Consider the following 25,228-nt stretch of genomic DNA (forward strand, 5'->3'; position numbering starts at 1 on the left):
GCAATGTGTGTGTCTGTGTACCAAGTACTGACCAGGTCAGCATCTGCTTAGTCTGATGAATGCAAAACCTGGAACAGTATAGCTACTATCAGCAATTCAACAGAAGAATCTGAGAGAGAAGTTTATTGTTCAGAAGATGTGTTGTCACTTATTTGAATGAAAGTAGTCTTACAGTCTACTAAAATTTGCTCCTGGCTCTGGCATGGATTTGCACTGAAGTCTCATGCGAGTAACAGGCTGTTTCATCCAGGCATCAAAATATTCCTCTTTGGCACAAAGCAATTGGAACCTTTACAGGAATGATACTCCGTAATTACCTACATTTGCCTGATGATGGGAATTGTTTATTGCAGAATAATTGTGCCTGTTAAAAGTAAAACATTACGAAATTGGAGAAGGATTTTTCCTCTTGTTCAAATTATCTTTGTGTTTTGCATATAAAACTTAATAGCTGGTTCTGCTGATACAGTAACTTGTAGATCTTGTTGTTTTGACTTTCAAAGTTTAGGAAAAAGCTGATTTGCAAGGAACTCCAAGGTCCTCTTGATAGCGTTGAGTTGGCGTTTTTTTCCTGACAAAGTAACTTCCTTTGTTTAGAACGGTATGTTCCATTACAACTTGTGTTTCAGAAACCTGAATTTTTACTCTCCAGGAGCTTAATATTTTTAAACCCTTACCTTACCTTCAATACTCCTATGTCTTTGTTTCCGGTTGCCAACTCGAAGGCACTGGCTCTCAAACATCTATCTTACCAGACGATGGGACAGCAGATTGGAGGCTGCTCTTGGGGTCTGCACAGAACAGCTAGCGATACATATAGATGTATTCGTGTAGTTGATAAAAGTCTTTAGCTTAAGACGCAGCTGCTCGGGCTAGGCTCTGGGCTGGCTCCTAGGCGAGCCCAGAGCCGACGTGTGACTGCTGGCGGAGATGGGGCGGGGTTTTCATGTGGCCCACTGAGCCCTGAGCTGGGTGAGCTCGTTCCCAGCTGAAGGGTGGGGAGGGCCCGGCAGGGAAAGGGGGGAGCGATCCCGGTCCGCGGTGCTAGGGGGCACAGGCCAAGGCGGGGAGGGTCACTCGCTGGGGCGGGGACGCTCATTAACTCCCCGGAGCCCGGCTCCCCACCCCAGCTGCGAGGCGGGGGAGGCGAGTGCCGCGCCGGGCCGGGAAGAAGGGGCGGGGGCGAGGGCGAGGAGCGGCCCGGGAGGGTGTAGTTTTGTCTCCGCCAGTCCAGGCGCAGGGAAGCCGCAAACTCGGGCCGGGAGTGCAGCGGGTCCAGCTCAGCCCGGGCAGCAGGCGGCCCCCAGTCCCCGCGCAGGAGGTAAGGGCGGCGCTGCCTGCGGGCGTGGGCTCGGGCGGCGGTGCGGGGACGGGCTGCTCGAGGTCCTGCGCTACCTCGGGCCCCTCCATGGGGGGCGGAGGGAGCGGCCCTCGGGGCTGGCCGCGGCTCGGGCTGCCCGGCTGTCCCGGGCTTGGCTTGTGCAGGAGCCCGGCGCCCCTTCCCTCTGCTGAGGGGGCAGCCTGGGGCGCTGGGCAGGGGCCCTCCTTGGGCTCGCTCGGAGATCGGCCGCAGCGAGCCCCGCTGCTCCGAGCCGGGGCCGACCTGGGCGCAGCCTCCCTGCTCTTTCTCTGCTTCCCACGAGGATCCCGGGGGGGGGGTGCCCGCGTGCGCCCGCCTTTAGCGCTCGGTGCTCCTCTCCCCCCAGCACCGTGCCCCGCAGCAGAGCCCGCTGGACACAGCGCACAAACTAAGCCATGTGGGACTGCGTGAAACCGACCCCAGCAGGGGCGGGGGGGCTGCAGCCATCCACCCCCCTCCCTCCGCCACGTTCCGTCTCCGGGCTCCCCGGCCAGGCAGCGACTTCCCCTTCTGAACGGGGCGGCCCACAGCTCCCTAGCCACGTTTCCAGGCGCGTTCTGTGCTGCCTCAGTGGGGTGGTTTAAATCTCTAGAGAAATCGGTTTGAACAGTGAAGGCCCCAGTTCCTCCCACCAGTGTAAAGAAAAAGCGACTCCATAAGCTGTAAGGAACTAGAGGGGTACATGAGGAAGAGTCGGTCTGTACAATTGTATCTAACGCAACCTTTCAGTTCTTTATCTGCGGCTTGCATCCGTATTCAAGTAAAGTGGGCTGATCGGATGGTGTTTCTATCGTGTGACTTCCAGGGGCATAGCCTGGGATCGAGCTGCTTGGAATTTGTGAAATCCGATGAAGTGAGCTGTAGCTCACGAAAGCTTATGCTCAAATACATTTGTTAGTCTCTGAGGTGCCACAAGTACTCCTTTTCTTTTTGCGAATACAGAGTAACACGGCTGCTTCTCTGAAACCCCCCAAAAATGTTTCTGTGAAGTGAAACCAAAATTTGAGGATGCTTAGTAACCCAGTTTGCCCAACGTAGCTTCTGCAGTTGCAAAGTGTCTGTCTTCTATAGATTTGTAATTTTGCACAGTTACTCAGTTGTCTTTCCTCATCTTTATATTTGTTAGCTCTGGAGCTGTAAACCTGTATTTTTGGGGACGTATTGTAATACTTAGTTACTGCATCTGTTTAAAACTTTTTAATGTTTAGTTAGAAAACATTTAATGCTGGCAAGTGAAATTTTGACATGAGCTCTTCTGTATATACTTTGAGTTTGTATATACTTAGAGTTACTCTGGATTAACTATTCCTAAAGAGTTAATTTGGATTAGTTATTCGATCTGAAATTCACACCCTAGTCTATGCTGAATTAACTTCCTTGGATAAACCCCCTGCCATCAGTTTTAGGGACGAACACTCTGTTACAAATGATCAAAAGTGAAAGGGCGTATCTACACAGGGTAATGCAGGAAAGTTGAACCAAAAGCACATGAAACCCCTGGGTGGAGGCTTTCATTCACTAGTGGCCTTAATTCACTTTCATTAGTGGACTGAAATCACTTTTCTGAATGAGAGTATCCACACATGAGTTTAATGCAGTTTAACTAATGCACTTTAAATTCACACCTTCAGTTAATTTTTGCTTAACTTTCCTGAGTGCCCATGTGTAGACAAAATTAATAGCTTCAGCACTTAGCTAATTATATTCAAATTCTTTATCCTCCTGGCAGATCCCAAAGTGGTGTGGCCTCTTTGCAGATAGAGTGCCACCCAGATCTGTCTCCAGCTAGGTTTTGGAGGTGGTCTAGCTGGATATTAAAATTAGTAGTTTACAAAAAATTCTCAGATGATCTGCAGCCATGACCACAAATTCTGGGAGCTAAGATATACATTGTTTGTTAAATGTTCAGCTATTTTCTCAAAACCTATGCTGCCAGGTCTTATGAAAAGGCACAATTTTATTTTAAAATGACACTGTCACTCCAACATCTAATGTTAAATCTTGTCAGCCTATAACAGAGCTAGTTTTAAGAAACAGAAAATTCTTTAAAAAAAATTCAAGGGTGAGCACTGATCATTTATTTAAAATATTTTTTGCTCGTGAAGTTTTATTGAAGAAAAATGTAAACCAGAATATAATTCCCATTATGTCAGTTGTAAAATCTTCTTTCCTAGGACCCCTTATTTCAAAGTTCTGATCAGCTTCTGGAAGAAACTTGGCACCATACATGATAGAGCCTTTATTCTCCAATAAACTTTTGAGAACCTGCGCTACTCTAATTTTAAAAATTTCTATGAAAAAAATAGGAAAAAGTTAAACTAGGAAAGATCTTATTGTTCAGACAACCAAAAACTTGGTCTGGACAAATGATATATTTAATTACTTCTGCTTTTCACTTAAAAGTTCTGGGTGCAGTGACATACCAGTGCAGTCTTGCTGTTTGGTCAAAATAATGACTTCTTGTCTCAGTTTCCTTAGAGCAGTTGTGTCTCGTGCTGTGTGGATAGAGCGCACACACAATTAGCCAAATGCACTGTCCCAAAAACAGCATGGCCTCATTAGTGGAGAAGAGACAGAGCAGCAGTTTTGGTACATTTTGCTACACAAGTGCTAGGCAGCTCATATCAGCATATTATGCATGAGGGAAGGACAATCATTTTTCTTCTAGGACAAACAGATTTGAGATCCCAGTTTGTATTGGACAGGTTGGTTTAGGATCAAAATTCCTTGTTTTTCCTAGGTCATTCTCTTCTGGGTTCTTGCTCAGCAAGGAGGGTTGCTTCTATCCAGGTTTTCCCAGGATCATCCCCTTTTGAGGTAGCTGTCCCAGGAAATCTGTAGGGGTGCTGAGTACACACTGCAAGCTGCCTAGTTTTATGGGCTCAGAATCATCCTGAATGTCCCTGCTTTTTGTACCTAAAAGATGGCAAACTTACCACCAAGTGTACAGATGAGTTATTTCTTTTTCTTTGTCCCTCAAAACAGTGTCTACCTTTGTTCTGAGGTACAGGTTCATGGAAAATATATGCAGTAACAGATTACTCATAGTTTTAATTTGTCATCTAAAAGAAGATTTATTAGCAAGATGCTATTGTACACTACTGGTGACAGCTTTCGCTTTTCCTCTGTAACAGTGCATTGTATGTATTTGAAGATTATACACTATATGCAATGCTGATGTTTTTATAGGTCTGTTATGGGAACTTGTGAGTTGACTGGAAAAAGCTGATAACATAAGGATTGATGTTGGATACTGTCTTTTACCAGAGAGAAGTGACAAAAACAGAATAGCTTAAATTATCTATACTTCAAAAACAAAGCAGCCTTGAAAAGCCAGAAAAAAAGTGAGGCCTGTGAAAGATGGCATGTACTGTCAGTAACTACCACAGAGTACTTTACAGAACTACATACACATACAAGAAAACTGACACCCATTACTAAAATACACCAGCATGACTAGATGAAATGTGGCAGGTATTGTAACAGAGCCAGCAACCCCAAACAGCTTAGGCACAAGAAGTGAGGAATACGATGTTCAGTTAAAGCAACAGGAGAATGTATGTGGGCAACCAGTAACTACCCATGTTTGGAGGATATTCTTGACCAGTTAGTATTTTGGAGTCTGTTAAAGGGTAGAGTTTCTTTTCCTTAGATTTTTTTTTTTTTTAACATTTTTTCATTTTGCATATAAGAACAATCTCTTCCGGCACACTCTCGTAGCAAACTTAAATTCATTCTATTTCTGAAGCTGAATTTCACACAATAAAAGTACAAGTAAATGCTTTCTTCCAGTGGTCTTAGGACCAAAAAATAACTTCTGCTATTGGATTAATTCTGTATAACTAGAACTGTGTTAAAAATTGATATCTTTAAAAGTGATTATGGTAGATTATCTGCCCTATTCTCTTTTCCTGGAAGACACTAGTGTTGCTGTTAACTTTTATTTAAAATATCCGCATTAATAAAAGGTTGCAGTACTGGGAGATAGTTGAGAGCATGAAAAGAAATACATCCCCTCTTGTTTAATAGGTTTCAGAGTAGCAGCCGTGTTAGTCTGTATTTGCAAAAAGAAAGAGTACTTGTGGCACCTTAGACTAACAAATTTATTTGAGCATGCTCGGGGGTCGCATAACTAGCTCAAATAAATTTTTAGTCTCTAAGGTGCCACAAGTACTCCTTTTCATCTTGTTTAATAGTAATTAGGAATCCTAGAGCATTATGGTTACAGGCTCAAGAATACTAATGCCGCTATGCTGTAAAAATAGCAGTGATTGGGGACAGCTGGTAAAAGTACAGTAAATGTGCAGCTTTTCATTTTAGTCATCGGGAACTTTTTGCTTCTATGGTGAAGAGAACAGTAGGCCAGGGTTTGTACAGACTCTGAGGCCATGTCTACAGGTGTTGCAGTGCCATAGCTATGCCCCTGTAGAGTGTATGCAGACTATAGCAATAGAAGGGGGTTTTCCGTCACTGTAGGAACTCTGTCTTTCTGAGCAGTGGTAGTTAGGTTGAAGGAAGCATTCTTCTGTTGACCTGTCTGCATCTATGCTTCAGTGAGGCTGGCATAGTTACAGCACTCGGGTGTGGATTTATTTACACACATGAGCACAGTACTTATACTGACCTAAGTTTTTAATGTAGACCAGGCTCGGTACTTACATGCACTGGTCTGGAAGTTGACTACCTTCCCTTCAGGAGGGATATGAATGGAGACTCATTTCTGCCATGATACCCTGCAACCATGCTATTATTTAATCAACTCAATTCTTGTAGGCAGTTGGGGAAAATCTACAAAACACACATCCCATTATCAAAAACATAGTAGTATGGAGATGTGGCCAATCACCTTGGCCCCTTTGCTTGTCATTTTTCACTTAATTAGTCTTTTTTTCCCTATTTATCTTTTAGATTGTGAGCTCTATGGAGTAGAAACCATCATCTATCTCTAGCATGTTGAGGGGCGGGGTGTGTGTGTGTAATACCAAAAACCAATACTGTATATCTGTTCTTACACTGTAGATACTGTAACAACAGCTGTATCTGAAGTTTTATCTTCTGGTGTCTGAGGATGGCACGTGTGGCATTTCTAAGAAAAGACACTACTGTAAATTCCTACCTGGAGCAAATACAAAACCACTTTCCTTAATAAGCCTTTCTCTCACAGTTTATTGAAAGAAGAAAACTGACTAGTGGTACTATCCTGAGTGATGTATGTTGGCGTGCTATCATTCTTCCACTGCTGCAGTTGGGTACATTATCCTGTATAACCAAGTTAAGGGAGCAAACTTGTGACAGATAAATATAGAATTTCTCTTAAATATTCCTATTTTGCTGTGCTCTCCCACAAGAGCAAGTAATCAGGAATGTTTTAGAGAATTTCTTATCCTTGGAAGCGAGTGGAGTTCCATAATTGCCAGATAGATTTGCATGATAAATCATTGGCATAATTTGCATTACTTGAGAGCTTCTCTAACATAAGCCAAACATGAAAGCATGAAATACTTTTTATTTGCTCAACCCTTTCTACACTGTGCCAAAATATGTTTAGACATCTTTAACTTATTGAGGAGATCTGGCTTGAGAGAGGGTATGTAGACATAAGGAAAATACTAAAGCAATACTTTAAATTCCTCCTGAATCCTGCTCCAGAAGCTTGAAGAAAGCAAATGGTTTATTTAAAACAAACAAAAATCTTCCACAAAATCGTTGTTCCCGATTTAACACTTCAGTCTGCAAACTCAGTCCAACTTCAAGAGCCATGTGCTAGGATGGTGTCAGATCTTATGAGCCAAGCAGGGTTGTGCTGGCCCTGGGAGACCTCCAAAGGTCATGTCTGGGAGACCTCCAAAGATCATGTTTCCTACGGAAGTGGTGGTGGTAGCACAATAAATGGCAAATCCTCCCACTGTCCCAGTATTGTGCCAGCAGGCACTGAACTGCGGAAAAGGACCCTTTTTCATATGACACAATAATAGCAAGTGGCAAGGACCTTTTACATATAAAGATGCCATGGTAACTATTCAAAGGATGTTTTTATCACTTGTGTTGGCTGAATTGCAATTTGGGTAATTACATTTCTCCCCTGCTGTTTCAATTGGATTAAGATTATCTTTGCTTTTGTCTACGCTTTTAATGTTGACATACGCTGTGAAATTGCTGCATTACATGCCAGTGGTGGATGAAAGATCTCTATCTATTGCTTATCTACCACAGGCAAATGCTGTGAGATTTAATGATAAAGTATTTATTTTGAGATCCTCTGATAAAAAGCCTATCTAAGTGCAAAGTAACTCATGGATGAAGATGTCTGAACTGGTGACAGAATACTAGTAGATCATTTTAAAATCGAAAGCTTCTCTTTTTGATTGTGGTGCAGCATGTGACGCTTACTGTTGTTTGATACAGAACATTAATTCTTCCCAGACTTCATTGCTTGTCCCAAATCATGTTGCTCTTTAAGAAAGTTGCTTGAAAGATGCTTGTGGGAAGTGTAGTTTGTCAAAATATCCATTTGGAAGTCACTTGCCTTAGCTTTCACAGAGTACATAACGAAGCCTTAGTCTGCTTTCTAGTTTGGAACCTGAGATTTAATATGAAGGGGCTTGATTCTTGCTCAGGAAAATGTAAATATCAAAAACTAATTCCAGTATCAGGTGAAGTATTAGTATCTGTCTCACTTAGAGCTCCTTGCTTGTAATTGGTTGGTGGTTGTGTGTTTTTGCTGATGTGTACGTTTAAATTAGGTCATGCTGAATATTGTTTGTATTTCCTCTTGTGAAATCTTGAAAAAATTTAGGTCCAGTTATGAAATTGTATTTCCTCTTGGCATCCATGCACGGGCCCAGAATCGCCACTGTCCCATGTTTCCATGTGTGTCCCCGTACTAATGTAATTGGCTAATAGACGGCACAGCTTCCGGATTATCAGGGCCAATTTACAGAGCCCTGGTATAGGTTAGAGTAGTCTGAGAGGTACTAAACTTATGCTAGCTGGCAATGGACCTTATGACTTTGTACTAGCTGGGTACAGTCTGAACGCCATCAGCTCTGTCTATACTGAGAAAAAGTGAGGGGGTGGTGACTGGGCCAACTACACTGGCTCTGCTCCACCAGAGAGCTTCCCCACCCCCGGGGCGGGGGGGAATTCTTAGCTGGCCAGATCAGGGTACTCTCCATCCCACTTGTGCACCATGTGTGATTCCTAACTAATGCAAGTGACAGGAGAACTGGACCCACTAAATCCAAAGGCTGGATTTTTCCTAGCACTCTAAACTTTTATGCCAATGCAACTCAGTTGACTTCAACAGTAAATCTTAACTTACACCAGTGTCAGTGTAAAGTGAATCTGGCCATAGTGTTTAAGCCTATATATATGCCCCCTCCCTGTTTTTTTGGGGGCTTTGGATTTTGGAGTTCGTGTTCCCCACCTCCATCTTACTAAGAGATTATCTTCACTACTGTTCCTGTGGGAGAAATTCTACATTAGTTCTTTCTGACTCATTCACCATGCTTTTTGTTTCCTTCTAATAAAGTTCACCTGGCCACAGCTTCTGTTTCCTTCCAGTTAGGATTTCCTGGTCGGGTGTGTGTAGTTTAAAGATTCCACCAGTGTTCTCGCGATGCGTTTTTCCTAGGGTAGGAAATACCATGCCCCTGCCCTGCCCCTCCCCCAAACAAAACAGTCCCTCTCACAACTTTTCTTCCTGTTTAACAAACGTGCAATGATCTGCATGGGCCAAATTCCTTTACACCATTATGTGTACTTGAGTTTCTGTATGATACACACAGCAAGACAGATATTCCTGGGGAATTCGAGTTTGTGGCTTGCCTTTTTTAATGCAACAGATAAAACATTTAAGCAAAAGTCCACTAGGGGAGCCTGGATATTAAAATACACAAAAGGAACTTTTTTGAAGCGTAATGAACAAAAGTATCTTCTTTTCCTGATTTTAAAATTGCACCAGCTTAATCTTAAAATACAGAGAGGGAATTTCAAGATGGCTGGCCCATATTGAATCAAGTACTGTGGTCTGGAGCAGAGGGCCATTGGCTCTAATGGATTTTCAAATGGGGAGAGTTTTCCCTAGGGGAAGTACACTTATTTTACACAATCTGAAAAAGCAGCTTTTTATGCTCATAGACTTACAGACTGTAAGGTTAGAAGGGTCCATCATGATCAACTAGTCTGACCTTTTGTTCTTGCATTAATGGGAGAATCTTAAGCAGATCTGAACACACCAGGCAGACTATTGCCAGCCTATCCTAGGTTCAGCAGAGGTGCCTGTTACTGTTCCCTGCATGCCATAATATGTCGTCTCTTCCAAACCGTATGTAAGACACAACATTAAGCAGATGCCTCATTTTGTTTTTGTCACTTATTTTTTTAACTGGCATGTTTGCAAGCATTCCTCTTAACAAACTGGACTGTGTGTATTCAGTTTCTTTTGAGCTGCATGTTTGATTAACAGCTAGATCTGGTGAACTGTTCACAAGTGAAATGCATAGACTTCTGTAAAGGAGGTGTAGTCCTTCTCCAACTGCTTTCTGAGAAGTGTTTTTAAAAAAAACAACCCAACAACTCCACAAAGTTGTCAGTTTCATGCAAAGACATGTAGAAAAGAAATTTAATAAAATCAGAATGTTGAATTGGACCTTATTACAGGAGAGCGGGAAACTGTATAAAAATTAGTCTTTTTCAAAAAGAGAGGTTGTTGTTGTTTTCTGTACCCTGCCATCCGCAGCAAGCAAGTCTCTGATCTGCGTTCCTATACCTGAGAGCAACGACAAAATTAATGATCATAGGAGAATATTCTCCTAGCCTTATGTAAAAGGCTTCACTCCAGTTATGCACAGACACAAAGCAAGTTACATGTCTGCTCTCAAACAGAGGCTAAATATTATTGTACACAGAGACCAATGATTTAAGAAATACAGGCTTTAGCTTGTTCTTAATCATCCATATTTTGATAGCAATGTAATCTTTGGTCAAATCAACTTTTACACACTATGGTCCAGTATATCTCTGGCATAACTCCGACAAAATAAGCTGGCATTTTTCCTCTTACCGATGTAATTACAGTAGTAGTTGGTGATTGTGACTGTGCCCCTTCAAGATTGATAATTAGTACATTAGGCTTATGTAATTTTTCTAAAAATACATAACAGAACTTTTTTTAAAAAAAACTTTATAGAACCCAATTTTTTGTTTGACTTGCGAACACAGCAGGGGGAATATCTACATCCAAACATTGCAGCATTGTGTAAGACAAGAGCAGGAAGTGAAATAGTCTATAAACAAATACTGTAATTAGTTGCTGTTTTAAGTAAAAACACAAACAACCCCTAACCCATAAATAATGGAGACTTTTTTAAAGGTTGCATCAATTTTAATATTTTAAAATGTAAAACATTTAAAATATAAATATTGCTGTAATCTGCCAAAAATCCTTTAGCCACTTATTTGTTCATTAACTTTTAAAAAATCCCAATAAACAGTTCTTCATAAATTTATTATCCTCTTTCCAGCTATTGAATTGTGTTGTTGAATCATTGTATACCATGTAATTGTTTAAATATATACAGACTGAAACCAGATTGGGAAACCAGTCCAAACAATAATTATGGATTAAAGGTTAAGTCAATGACTCAGTTCTTCCTTTCTACTTCTGACCTGTTCCTCCCAGTCCTGAAACTAACCCTGTCTCTTTCAAGCTTTTGGCTTCTACTACAATCAGTATTTGTATGCACCTCTGCGCTTCCTGATTTCTTTCTCCCACTTTGCTCTTGGCTCCCCACAGTACACATTTGAGTCCTGTCTTCACAGACAAAAAAGGGTGGGTTTTTTTTCCAGTGAGACTCTCTGTCAATTCAGCCAAACATGATTAAGAAACCCTGGTAAGGTACAGTGTGCATCCGCTGCATAAGGAAAGTTTCTTTACCATGTGTTGGCTAACATGGTTACTAATACATAGTAAGATCTTAAGCCATGTGTACAGTATGGAGACTATTCTGGCGTGGCTATGTGGGCACAATCCCATAGCGTAAGCACCGTATATACCAAGAGAAGAGGTTTTTCTGTCGGTGTAGGAACATCACTTCCCCAAAGAATGGAATTTTTATGTCAACCTAGCTGTGTCCACAGTGGGGGGTTAGGTTGGCATGGCTGTGTTGGTCTGGGGTGTGTGTGTGGGGGGAGGTGGTTTCCCCACACCCTTGACTGATGTATATGTAGCCATGTGGCACTAACTTTTAAGTGTAGACTAAGCCCAAGTGTGGACAAGGCAGTTTGTAGTCATGTGTGTTAGCAGGTCATGGTAAAAACTAGCCTACCACCAGGCTTTTTAGTGAAGACAAGGCCACAGGCTAATGTTGGAATTAACTGGTCGTGCTGTAGGGATGAGCATAGATTACAGCAGAGCCATTGTTTCAGACATGTTAAGCCTTGTCTTTATGGTTCCTGTGCTACTTAAACTGTATCTATGTTGTGTGTCTCCTCCTCCCTCTCTCCCTGAGTGATCATACCCTTTGCTTTGTTCTCCACTAGGATTTTACAACTTAGAACTAGTTCAGGTTAGCAACTTAATAAAAACAAAACCGGCACCTTTTCTTAATCAAGATAAATGCATGTAGTTAGTGTTACAAAAACTATGTAGACAAGGCCTACCTCTCCACTTTAATGAGGATTCAGAGGGCTTTTTAATTGTTAAACGCGCACACAAAGTATTTTTAATTTGTGTGTTTATCTAAGTATACTGTTGCTGAGTTTCACTCCACTGTGCACAGATGCCTTTCAGCCAACTCATAGTTTCCAAGTTTTATCCTGAGGACTTTTTGTATCGGTTGTAAATCCTTGATACATTTGATCTGGTGGAAATGTTGACAGAATCTGGACTTCAGCAATAAATGCTTAGTTAATAAGTTATGGCTCTTTTGGGATAATTTTCCCCTAAAGGTTTTAATGTCTCCAATAGCTAGACAACTAGATTGTGTAACCAGGTGGCTTACATTTCTGTGAGGTGTGGCCAGCAGAATTTCTCGCTTGTTAAAGTCAGCAGTTTCAGATTAGGATGTGAATTTGAACCCTGTTCTTGGTTTAAAATTGCATGGTTTTGTATCCTGGGAACTTGCTTTGAGATTCTGGGTTTGCATGAATTCAAACCTCCAACCTAACTCAGCTGAAAATACCACCTTATTTAGCGGGAAGGAGAATCATAACGACTCAGGATTTGTCTGGTTTTGAATTGTTTCAAACTGTTTCCAGCCACAGATGCATCATCACCAGGCTTGAGTATGGTTATGAAAGTTTCACAACCTCCATTCATACTTGTCATGGGAGAGGAGTATCTTTGTCACTCACTGGAGTAGGATTTGTTACTTGACATTCAGTTGTTTATGTATAATGTAGTAGCTAATCGGAATGAGCGTCACTTCTAGTTTGAGTGGAGCTACTCATTGGTGTTGTGGTTTAACCGCCTGGCTTACCCCTCAGTTCAGTGACTTTTGTGCTGTGCAGAGGAACAAATCTGTAGTGGGAGCCTGTCTGGGTGGAAAGACTTAAAGGGATGCTGCCTCCTCCCCATAAATGGTCTTTTCCCTCTCCAAAAGACATGGAGGGATCTGGGCCTGGGGGAAAATGGTTAGGGAGCCGGAGCAGCACTGAGTAGTTATGATTCCTAAAATACAATTAACGAGGAAAGTTGAAGTAGGTGGATTTTATGCTGCCCTACTAACTCTCCACTAAGCACTCAGTGATTCATCTCCACCAAGTAACACAGCATATTTGGGTGCAGTGAGTCAATAGCACTGTGACCAGGGGAGGGAGACTGCAGACAATTATGGAGGGACGGAGGCCAGAATCTTTGGCCCTTGCCTCCTACCCATGGTTCCATAGATTGGAAGCTGAGGAGAAGTGATAGCCTGCACAAAGGAGCTACAGTTTGTCCATTATTTTGTGCCACTGATATAAGGGCATATGTGTATAAAATGTATTAAAGTGGAGGAGAACTGTCTGCGTCAGTGTGAAAGTAGATCCAGTCTTACATTTAGTCTGTATGCTACTGTTAGAATATTTTTGTATATTCTGGTTTTGGATCGTTTAATGTAGCTTAATTATTTGCATACTTAAAAATAGCTCTGTGGGGCACTGTACTTAACTGATATCTTTCAACTGCCGCCTCTATCCTTTGCCATTTATATAGTCTATTGCCTTTCACCACTACCTTTGCTATCTGAATCATTATATGGAAAGAGCTTCTTTGAGGACTGGGAGACAGGACTCTCAAGTTCTATTTCAACCTCTGCCATCCATTCATCACTGAGCCTGCTTATTTCTTTCAGGTAAGCAATTTCTCTTTGAATTAAATGAATGGCTCACTTCATATATCCCAACTCTCAGTCCATTAAAATGCTGCTAGAAACTCAAGTCCTGCCTGCTCTGAATGATGCTTAAGATCTCATGACACTTCTAAATCGGGGCTTACCGTGGTGTTTCTGGCCAAAATTTCTTCTGCTTTCCAAACTTGGGCAATGTTTTTACTGTTGCTGTTCGCTCCGCAAATGGGTGAACGTCCGTGATATGTTATATGTAAATAGTAGTAAAAGCATGTTGAGTTCCAAAATCTAAGCTATGGTATATAAATGTAAAATGTTTTGGGTGAATGAATGGAAACGTGAGTAATTTTTAATGCCCCAACAAATGTCCAATGTTTTAATCTTTTTATAGAAAATATCCTTATTTAAACTAAATAGGTTTACATTTTTAAAATATATTTGAAATCATGACAACCTATGTTAATGCATAATCTTAGTGTAATTTGTTCTTCTGTCATTAATCCAATCCACATAGGGTCATCTCTTTGAGTTCTTCTCCGTTCTAGTCTGTTCCTTGGAAACTCTACAGTTTGCTTTCTTATGACATCCATCTAGTTTTAGGTCTTCCAACCCTTCTCTTCTCAGCATAACAGCCTGTTTTCTATTTATTCTTTGTCTTTTCACATGCCCAAATCATCCAACCCTGGATTCCCTCAGCTTTTCTATAATTGGTACCATCTTCACACTTCCCCTAATGTTTGTTCTGAACATAGTACATCCTTGTAACCCTAGGCATCTGTCTTAGCATTTCCACTGTACTCCAGATCTGATCCTGTCTCTTCCTCAGTGCCCAGCATTCAGAGTCATACCAAAGTGCAGGCCTAATTACTGTCTTGTAAATCTTTCTTTTCTGTTTGATAGGCATTCTTCTATTACTTCTTTCCATTTAGTTCATGCCTTTCCTCTGCTGCTCGTTAAGTTTTGTCTTGAGTTCACCATTATTGTATACTATGGAACATAGGTACTTAAACTTCTATGCTTTCTGGTAATGGCTGCTCCCTCCCTCCCTCCCCATGACTTACTCTCATGGTCTTCCTGGTGGGTATTATCGAATCTACAGACCACATACTCTTTTTTTTATTTCTGTTAGTTCTTGTGCCATTTTTTTTTCAAGTATACACCTGCATCTCTAATTCTTCTTCCCTTTCCTTTTTGCTTTCCCCCTCATGAACTCTACATCGGCATCAAGGTGCCATTCTCGATGTTTTCTGTAAGGGTGTTGCACACCAATGTGAACAAAAATGGGCTTAGTGCCAAGCCTTGATGTACTCCAACTTTTATTAGTAACTGTTCAGTTTCTCCACATGGTTTTTTAACTATGGTGAAAGCACCCGTGTACATGTCTGATATAGTCTTCAGGCATCCGTTTCATCCTCGTACACCATCAGATGACTTCCCTCAGAATGTGGTCATATGTGTTTTCAAGATTGAATGCTATGTGCAGGGTTTTCCTCTTTTTTTCTTTCGCAACCAATCTTAATGCAAAAATAGCATCCATTATTGACTTGCCTGTTACGTATCCAAACTCATTGTCACTGATCTCACTTCTCTTCATAGTCTCTTCTCAATAACTTTATTCCAGATCTTCATTGTGTGGCTCATGAGATCATGATGTGGTGTTACCACAGTCTTGTATGTCTCTTGTTCTCTAATATTTTTCACCAGGCATCTTCAGTCCTCATGATATTAAACAGTTGTAAATGTGTTCACTACTTGCTGCAAGAACTTCTACTACTATTGGTATGCCAGCAGGGACGAGAGTTTTCTTATTTTTCATGTTGCTCCGTGCCTCTGCAATGTCTTCTCCTAGGACTGATGCCACCAGACCCTGGTTTGGTTTTGTCATTCGGCAGGAGTCTCTTCATACATAACCTTTTAAAGTAACTTCTCCACTGTTCCTTAATCTGGTTCTCATTGCGCACATTTCCACTTTCATCAGCAATGACTTTGAGAACAATGTCTTTAGTTCTCTTATTGCAGGTCTTTGCTAGTGTAAATATTTTTCTTGCCCTATATGATGTGCTATAATCTATTAAAATTTAAATAAAGTATTAAGCAGTACATGATTGCTGCTGATCTTTTAAAGAAAGTCAAACCACTGAGCTGGTGGTAGTCACTGGCTAAGCACCTGGAGCCAGACTTTGTTGAATCTAGGTCCATGGCTTGGAGGCCTCTAGGTGCTATGATAATACAGAAAGGGAAGCTGTATAGAGTATCCACAGTCAGGGTATATTAATTTGCTTGTTCACCATATATTTTTATATTGAGGTTGGTGATATCAAATCTCTTACAAACCTGATCCACTTTAAAAAAAAAAAAAATCCCTATATTACTTCATCTGGGCTCTGTTATGCTACATAATTATAGCATCTGAACAGTGCAACTTCTGATTGTGTATTATCGCATGGATTTTCTTGGGCTGTTGCATCTATCTTGTGCAGAATTTTAGCCAATTTAATTAATTGTAATTAATTACAACTTCCTGTAGTTTGATCAATATAAGGAGGCTGAATTATTTGTAACACAGATAGTTTTGTCCCTATGATTTTGATCAAATAAACGCAAGATCTGAATTAAGTGTGGGCATATCTGTACTACTTAGAGCCTCAATTTACCTATTTGTAAAATGACTATAATACATGTCACAGGTGCTATGAGATGTAATGTTTGTAAAAGTACTCTAAGACCTTTGGATAAAATGCCCTTCGTAAAAGCCAAGTATTTAGCATTATCTCTGGATGAAGCATACTGTTAATCCTTAAGTAGCTAATTGGTAGCTTGTTTGGTTTATATCCTGATAATGTATCTCAATGAATTGTGTTAACACCATTTTGTGTTTATGAGCATTGGGTTAAATTGATCACTGAGTTTGAAGGCAATCTCACTTCCAAAAGTCACACAGTTGACTGGCCATGTAAAAGGGACCATATTGCCTTGACTGAGTTAGGTTACTGCAGGTGTACAGACTCTTCATGTGGGTTTTGAAGAGGACTCAGGATCTGCAAGTGTTTGACCAAATATTAGAAAAATCAATTAATAGAATATATCACACAGGACAATGTTAAAACTTAAAATAAATCTGAAACTGAGTATTAATGAAATGGAAAAACTTCCAGATAAATTGACCAGCCACCCAGTTCAGTTTCCTCAAATATTGAGGTCCTAAATTTCAAGGTATTGCTTCTAGTTATTGGCTTTTCACATATGCTATAGGACGGGTGGGCAAACTACGGCCTGGGGGCCGCATCCGGCCCTCCTGACGTTTTAATCAGGCCCTCAAGCTCCCGCTGGGGAGCGGGGTTTGGGGTTTGCTCCACTTTGGCGCTCCAGCTGGGGAGCAGGTTAGGGGTCTTGCCCCATTCTGCGTGGCTCCCAGAAGCAGTAGCATGTCCCCCCTTGGGCTGCTATGCATAGGGGCAGCCAGGGGGCTCCACACACCGCCCCCACCCCAAGCACCACCCCCACAGCTCCCATTCGCTGGGAACCGTGGCCAATGGGAGCTGCAGGGACGGTGCCTGCAGACAGGGCAGCGTGTGCCTCCACATAGGAGCTGGAGGGGGGACATGCCACTGCTTCTGGGAGCTGCTTGAGGTAAGTGCCCCCCAGAGCCTGACCCCCAGCCCTGCCCTCCCCTGCCCTCTGAACCCCTTGGGCGCAGCCTGGAGCACCTTCCTGCACCCCAATTCCTCATCCCCTGCCCCACCCCAGAGCCTGCACCCGAACCCCAATTTCTTGAGCATTCATGGCCCGCAATACAATTTCCATACCCAGATGTGTCCCTTGGGCCAAAAAGTTTGCCCACCCCTGCTATAGGAGAAACCTTAGTGGATCTGCAAGATTATTTTCTGAGGAATGTATGGGCTTCTAGATTTCTCAGTTGCACCTACCTGACCTACTAAAGACCTGCTTTACCACATGTTTTGTACCATATCCAGACGTGTTATACCACATCCATGTGAAACTGATGAATGCTTTTACTGATATGACGCCATGTGAACTGGTGAACAGCAACGATAGAGAAAATCATAATGTCCAGCTTCCATCTAAGTCAAGCTTAATGAATAGGCATCCATTTCTTGGGGTTTATCTTGAGGCTATCAGATTTTGTTCTGTTTATAGTCTGTCCCTTCAAACTTTATTCATATCAGTTTTTACTACCATGATATTTATTTTTGTTGCAGTAGGCAAGCATTCAAAAATGCATTGGTTTAACTAAAGATGTGTGGCTTTTTGTTTAATTAAATCTGTTAATAAAACCACCGCAACACGGTTCACAACAGTGGGTGTACACTTTTTTTTTTTTTTTAAATGAAGCCCATTTGCTAGAAGGTTTGAATCAAATTGAGTGCACAGTCAGGGTTTTTCACAAGTTTTTTATTACAGTGTTCTTTTAAACCAAAGCAATTTTTAAACTTTAATCCAACGTTGAATATAGACAAGGCCCCTGGAAGACTAAAGGGGGAGCAGATTCTGTTTATGTATCTAAAGTCCCAGTAATGGGCAACAGTAAACAGAATAAGAACATGACACTTAAATGTCATTGGTGCGCATTTACACATGAAGGAAGAGCTGTTCCTGAGCAACTCCATATGTGAACACTCTCTTATTCTGGAATAAGGGGGCCTTGTTCCTGTTTAACTTAACCCACAAAGTCTGTTAAGGGTTTGTTCAATCCAAAACTGGTGTTGATTTTTCTTCTCTCCAGAGAGACTCTTTGTATGCTCTTTTTAGATAATAAGCTTCCCCCCAAAATACAAATAGCTTTTAAAATGTTGTTCTAATTCAGGAAGGTTATATAGGATCTGATTTTAACATGGCTTGAGTTGGCTTGATTTTGAACAGCAGTTAGTTAAAACCTCTCCCTATCCTTCCTATGCACTCCCACTTACCTTCATCTTCGTTTCTCACAATCAAGCTTCCGCTCCCACTTCTGGATTTTGAAGCATTTAAAGTATGTGTAGTTGCTTTAGGCCTTCCTGGCCTTTAAGAAAAAAGGGAAAATTTTAAAAAATCTTTGTGTCATTGATGTCCTTGAACTTACATGCAATGTCTAAGTCGTGCTGAGCATTGGTAGACTGTATTAGTAATCCATGTGACAGCCCAGTCTAGTTCGAGCTAAAATGGAATATTGAAAAAGTGCTGTTGAAACTGTTGCCATGAGTTCAGAGTTCTAATTAGCATCTAATCATGGTTTGTATTAATGTCAGCTACTTTATCGACTTTTTTCAGTTAACATCCGATTATCTGACTCACCAGTTTCAGAGGTAGGAAAGTCTCTTAGCAGCAGTCAGTTGTATGAGGCCATTGGGCTTTCAAATAGTTTTAGGCCCCAATCTAGCAGTGAGCTCTGTGTGGGCACAGGGATCTGTCTCCATGGAGCTTGTTGTGGATTGGGGCCTTAATTTATTCAGAAGGTCCAGAAATTATCAACTTTTGAAATGGTCCATATAAAACTTTTTCCCTCAGAACACACAAGTGTAAAATTCTTAAATTATAGTTTGATAGAGCTGAATGAAAAATAGTTTATCCACACACACATTGGGCAGGAAATGGAAAAATCCTTGGCCACACAAAGATGCTACAAAGCCCTGTCTCTCATGACACATTACCAAAGAGGGTGATCATCCTTTCCCCTTCTTGAAATCAAATTAAGTGTTGTGCAACTTGGCCTATGGCTCAACTTAAATTACTACAGTGCCACAGCTGCAGTGCTTCAGTGTAGACACTCAGTACAGCGACTCGGAATAAATATAGACTAGAAGGCTGTTATAGCTGGGATGTTTGGTGTAATAGATGAGTCTTCAGAAATCTTTGGGAGGAGAAGAGGGAAGACTCTTAAAATTTAGGCTTTGTCTACACTAGCACTTTCATTGGCAAAACTGTTTATTGGTTAGAGATGTGGAGAAAAAACACACCCCGACCGATACATGTTTCACCGACAGAAGGGCCAGTGTGGACAGCACTATGTTGGTGGGAGAGCGTCTCCTGCCGACATAGCTACCGCCGCTCATTGGGGGTGGTTTAATTATGTTGGCAGGAGAGCTCTCTCCTGACTGTGCGGCTACACAAGAGGCCTTACAGCTGCAGCTGTGCTGCTGTAAGGTCTAATAGTGTAGACATAGCCTTAGTGTAGGGCCAGCATGAAAAGAAGGGGGTGTGTGTGTGTGTGTGTGTGTATGTATGTATGTATGGGAGGGGGTGTTGGTGTGTACAGGGAAATAACAATTCCACATTGATGTCATAAATTTATTTTTATGACCATCTGTTCCTATGGATATGATTGTTACAATTTCATCATCATTTTCAGTACAAAACCCAAGAGATGGAGATAGGTTGAGTGAAAAACTCTTTGCTTTGGCAAACAGCAAGTGTGGTAAAATTGAAAACCCATGAAAGGTCAAGGATCATATTTTAAACGTGATTTTAATGAAGCAGCCCTGGGATTGAGTTAAATCCAGTGTGCTAAGCATGTCTTTGGTGGTTGATTGTTAACAGTTGTTGATGGCATGTAGTACCCTGCAGGGTTTGAGCTCCAAATAAGAGAAACTACAGGAGATGGAAGGGACAGGTTGCTAGTCTGCTATGTTAGTAAAAATGCTGGATCTGCCTTTTACAGCATCTTCAATTAAAAAAGAAGGAAGACTGGGAAAAACTGTAAAATTATTCTGGAAATAGGGTTTTTCAGATGAGGAGAGGCACCATATAAAAAACTATAAAGAACAATTTAAAAATCTTTAAAAATAAGACAACAAACAAAAAAACTCTGCTCAGACTTACTACTCTGATTAAAATGTTTGTCTGCCAGCCAGCCACCTTCTTACTTGTTATCTGAATGCACCCTGCACTGTAACTTCTGTTCCCTGAACTGCTTGTACGTTGTCTGTTTTCCAGCTTTGTTTTAGACACAATGTCTGCTCCAGCATCCCATCCACCAGCTCCCAGTGGCTACCCAATCCCATCAGCACCCCCTACATATGAAGAGACAACAGGAATAAACACTTACCCTCCTTACCCTGCCCCGGAATCTGGGCATGGACCGAACATGAAGAGTATGAATCCTCCTCCATATCTTTCACAACCTGTTCCAGCTCCTAATCCAAGTAAGTCTGAAATACTGTTCAGTGTTTTATATCTGTAGTTTCCACTTGGGGTCCTAATCAAGGTGCCATACAGGCATGTAGCAATCATGATGCAGAGAGATTCCTCCTTAGCCACAAGACTTCATATTTGTCCCACTATGTACACTACATGGAACTAGAGTGAAGTGAATCTCACATAAAGAAAAGGAGTACTTGTGGCACCTTAGAGACTAACCAATTTATTTGAGCATAAGCTTTCTTGAGCTACAGCTCACTTCATCGGATGCATACTGTGGAAAATACAGAAGATGTTCTTATACATACAAACCATGAAAAAATGGGTGTTTACCACTACAAAAGGTTTTCTCTCCCCCCACTCCACTCTCCTGCTGGTAATAGCTTATCTAAAGTGATCACTCTCTTTACAATGTGTATGATGATCAAGGTGGGCCATTTCCAGCACAAATCCAGGGTTTAACAAGAACGTCTGGGGGGGCGGGGGGGGGGGGAGTAGGAAAAAACAAGGGGAAATAGGTTACCTTGCATAATGACTTAGCCACTCCCAGTGTCTATTCAAGCCTAAGTTAATTGTATCCAATTTGCAAATGAATTCCAATTCAACAATCTCTCGCTGGAGTCTGGTTTTGAAGTTTTTCTGTTGTAATATCGCAACTTTCATGTCTGTAATCGCGTGACTAGAGAGATTGAAGTGTTCTCCGACTGGTTTATGAATGTTATAATTCTTGACATCTGATTTGTGTCCATTTATTCTTTTACGTAGAGACTGTCCAGTTTGACCAATGTACATGGCAGAGGGGCATTGCTGGCACATGATGGCATATATCACCTGCACAGATGTGCAGGTGAACGAGCCTCTGATAGTGTGGCTGAGGTTATTAGGCCCTGTGATGGTGTCCCCTGAATAGATATGTGGGCATAGTTGGCAACGGGCTTTGTTGCAAGGATAGGTTCCTGGGTTAGTGGTTCTGTTGTGTGGTGTGTGGTATGTTGCTGGTGCTGGTGAGTATTTGCTTCAGATTGGGGGGCTGTCTGTAGGCAAGGACTGGCCTGTCTCCCAAGATTTGTGAGAGTGAATCTTGCATGTTTTCAAGGTATCCCTTATAACTGCCTCATCTGGCTTTCTACTGCCTAGAAGCCAGGTTTGTTCCTAAATCATGATACTTTTCCATCGATTGCAGTAGTGTGGTTTCCTTTTATCTTGTAATTCATAGTGTCCTCAGCACTGATTGTATTTTAATGCACAGGGTTTTGGTTTAGACATGAAATTTTCTCTTTTTACACCTTTTTTAAACAGTGCCTTTCTCTTTGTTTGCTCAGTTACAGTTCAGACTGTGTATGTGCAGCAGCCGGTAACATTTTATGATCGTCCAGTTCAGATGTGCTGCCCCTCCTGCAACAAGATGATAGTGACACGTCTCTCGCACAGTGCAGGAGCGCTGACCTGGCTGTCATGTGGCAGCCTCTGTCTGCTGGGGTATGTTGAGATAATATGTAATGCTCTCATTTGTGATTCTCTCCACCCATGTCATTTCCATAGTTCAAAGAACAGCTGGGGAGTTGATCTCAAAAAGGGGTGGAGCCTATGCCTTTTATTACTCTCCCTTAGCCTGAGAAGGAAACTCCCAGTCTTCTTTTTATTAAAATATGAACATAAAGCCTTTTAAACAAGCTAATTATGCAGAAATACGTTTCCACTGAATGTATGTAAAAAAAGACGAAAAAAACCCCAAACCCTCCCACTCTGACCAATCATTCAGAATCCCTTTGACCTTTAACACGAGGGACGAGAATATCCTGGGCATAACTGTCAGCAGCTTCCGTAGATTTATGGTCTTTCCATACCTGCTGGGTTTGGTTAGCTACTCTTCCTGTGAATAGGACACCTCAGGGTCTCAGAGGCGCTCACCAATGCAACCCCTGCAGGGTTCACAAGCCCTGCTTAAAAGACAGAGTGAAGTACAGTGCCAAACTCTGCACTGCTCTTTCTAGCGCTGCACTATCCCATTTTCATTTGGGTAACTACGGTACCTGGGAAGAATGTTACTGGCCATGAATTAAAGGCAGAATGAAGCATGCTGTTTTATCTTTGCAGGTGCGTAGCCGGTTGCTGTTTCATCCCCTTCTGTGTTGATGCCCTCCAGGATGTGGATCACTATTGTCCAAGCTGCCAAGCCCTCCTTGGTACCTACAAGCGTTTGTAGGCAATATCAAATATTGAGTGAAGATGGATGTCCAAGATTGTTCAGCACCTTTTCAAGCTCTTTCTGAACTTCATGAAGATCTCTGTGCATTGTCATTGTGAATGGATCAAGATATATATCTCTATATTGTTTTAATAAGAATCTGCTTAGGGAGACTCAGGACTAGTAACGGGATATATAGTCTGTCACTTCACAGGCTACTTATTCAAGCTGATAGTGACCAAATGTTGTCTCTCTATGGTTTATGCAAAATAGATGATGGTGTGGGTCTGGTTAATATTAGAAAGCCCCCCGTGTGGATTAGCACCTGCGTCACAGAGACCAAGCTCTGAACTGGCATGCAGACAAACTTACCTTCTCACGCCTACAAGTGGTGCCTCTGGAAAAGCATTGAAGCTGGTTGGCAGGGGACTGCCTATGATGGTCCTATTCTGGGGCTAAAAAGGACTCTTGTCTCCAGAGTAGTCAATCTGGCACCTTTTACGTGCACTAAAATTCACTTTAAATTTGTTTTTAAAATTGCCTTTAAAAGAAACAGAACCAAAAATAGCCTGAAGATTGGCTTTTCCCGTAGGCTGCTTTACCAAATCCAGCCCGCTCAGGCTACCATGTCAGATGGCTTCTCAACATGGTCTCCCAGTTTCCTTGCTGTTTGTGAGTTCAGTCAGATCTTTAGCACTGCACAGTGTGTGTTTGTGCAGGATTGTTTTATAAATGTATGTGTGTATTTTTTTTTTTTTTTACTGCTGAGTTATAAATCTGTGAAAATAGCTTTCTAATAGAAATGCTGATAGAGCCATGGCTATCAGTGTTGTCTTTCCTATAATATAATTACATGAGCCAAATGGTAAATCCTAAAAAAAAAACCCCTCGGGCCTTTTAGTTTTATAAAGCTTGGGTTCCATCTGTATAAATGTTTTTTAAAAAAATCAAAACAAAATTATCTTTTTACTTGCTATTGGTGTAATCTGATGATCACATTGTTTCATTAAGAAGGTAACTTCTTTTGTTAAGAAGTTTCACTGAGTGAGTGCTAGGTGGGTAAGACTTGTATAGTGATATTTCAAAGAAAGAGACATTTCCAAAATGAAATATGGGTAGAATTTCCACAGTCTGATCACAGGAATTGAGGTTTGAGTCTCTGAAGGTTGAAGCACTTCTCATGATTGGGGTAGAGCTGTCTGATAGAAACTGCAGCCTAACGCTGCTCCTTGTGTAAAGTAAAGCATGATTCCACCACTGAAGGTTCAAACGTGGAATTTGTGATTTGGTTGAACACAACTTCTGTCTAAAAATGCAACATTAAAAGTTGAGTTTAAATATGAGCTATGATTGTAAAGTTGTATTAACCTGTGTAAACAATAAATATTGCAACTATAATTCTTTTAAAAAAAGTCTCTCTCTAAATATTTGGAATGGGGTAACTTTTCCCCCAAAACATTACAACTTTTAACATTGAAATTCAGTGGCTATTGTACTACAGATATATAGCTGACTTTTATTTCTTTTTGTGGTTCAATTTGCAAGTGGTTTTAAGAGCTCCCTCTATATTTAGAAAAAGTTTCAGGTCTGATAGTTAGCTGCACCACAAGAATTTACCATAGTAGCAGCTAACTGGCAACAGAATAATGGAGGTAAAGAGCTGAAACTATTTTATGTACTTTACACTCTGCATTTATGGTGTTAGCACACGTAATACACAATCTGTAGGCATAGGTTACCTTAACTCAAGAAAACCAAAGCTTGATGACAATAACAATATCCCACAGTGCCAAGAAGCGTCAGTAGAGGTGACTTCTGTGGAAAGCAGAAAAGCCGTTTTATGCGAATATTGAAAATTTTTTGTATTGTAATCCAAATAGAAGAGTCTGCTTTCCATTTTGCAATTTGACTGTTTATTTTTTCCATAAGACTTATTTTCAAAGCTTGCTACATCGGCATAAGCAATGCCACCCTAATTAATAAAATCTTCTTTTTAACATGTGGTTGGGTAAGTTTAATTTTCTGTAGCTTTTCAGATAACGCTTCTTTCCCCAAATATGGTCAGTGTCCTTACTGTGACTATTTTCACATTTAAAGTAGTTTTCCCTACTGTTTCCCACTGGTACTGGATATATTCACCTATTCTGTGCTGTTTGTTTTGCAATATTATACCAATTTGTATTAACGCTCTGCACACAGGTTGTATTGAATATAACA

General features: G+C 41.3%; 1 protein-coding gene across 2 annotated transcripts; it reads left to right on the plus strand.

Moving 5' to 3' along the window:
* The first annotated feature begins 1,067 nt into the window (after positions 1 to 1,067).
* On the plus strand, positions 1,068 to 24,423 carry LITAF (lipopolysaccharide induced TNF factor). 2 transcript variants are annotated; one of them, XM_037910959.2, is made up of 5 exons: positions 1,068 to 1,321; positions 13,557 to 13,695; positions 20,620 to 20,828; positions 22,146 to 22,302; positions 22,921 to 24,423. In XM_037910959.2, exons 3-5 carry the CDS (start codon positions 20,636 to 20,638, stop codon positions 23,027 to 23,029), a joined length of 459 nt encoding a protein of 152 aa, XP_037766887.1. In that variant the 5' UTR covers positions 1,068 to 1,321; positions 13,557 to 13,695; positions 20,620 to 20,635; the 3' UTR covers positions 23,030 to 24,423. The 2 variants fall into 2 exon arrangements, with proteins under 2 accessions (XP_037766887.1, XP_037766886.1); XM_037910958.2 differs by lacking the exon at positions 13,557 to 13,695 and having other exon boundaries at positions 1,184 to 1,321.
* The last annotated feature ends 805 nt before the right edge of the window (positions 24,424 to 25,228 follow it).

The sequence above is a fragment of the Chelonia mydas genome, chromosome 10 (genome assembly GCF_015237465.2).
Source record: "Chelonia mydas isolate rCheMyd1 chromosome 10, rCheMyd1.pri.v2, whole genome shotgun sequence".
NCBI lineage: Eukaryota > Metazoa > Chordata > Testudines > Cheloniidae > Chelonia > Chelonia mydas.

What these genes read in the sequence shown, in the direction of transcription:
- LITAF (XM_037910959.2), top strand. Translation starts at nt 20,636, where the DNA reads ATGTCTGCTCCAGCATCCCATCCACCAGCTCCCAGTGGCTACCCAATC. An exon ending in TGTTCCAGCTCCTAATCCAA is followed by an intron (nt 20,829 to 22,145) that starts GTAAGTCTGAAA and finishes TTGTTTGCTCAG; the next exon opens with TTACAGTTCAGACTGTGTAT. An exon ending in GGCAGCCTCTGTCTGCTGGG is followed by an intron (nt 22,303 to 22,920) that starts GTATGTTGAGAT and finishes TTATCTTTGCAG; the next exon opens with GTGCGTAGCCGGTTGCTGTT.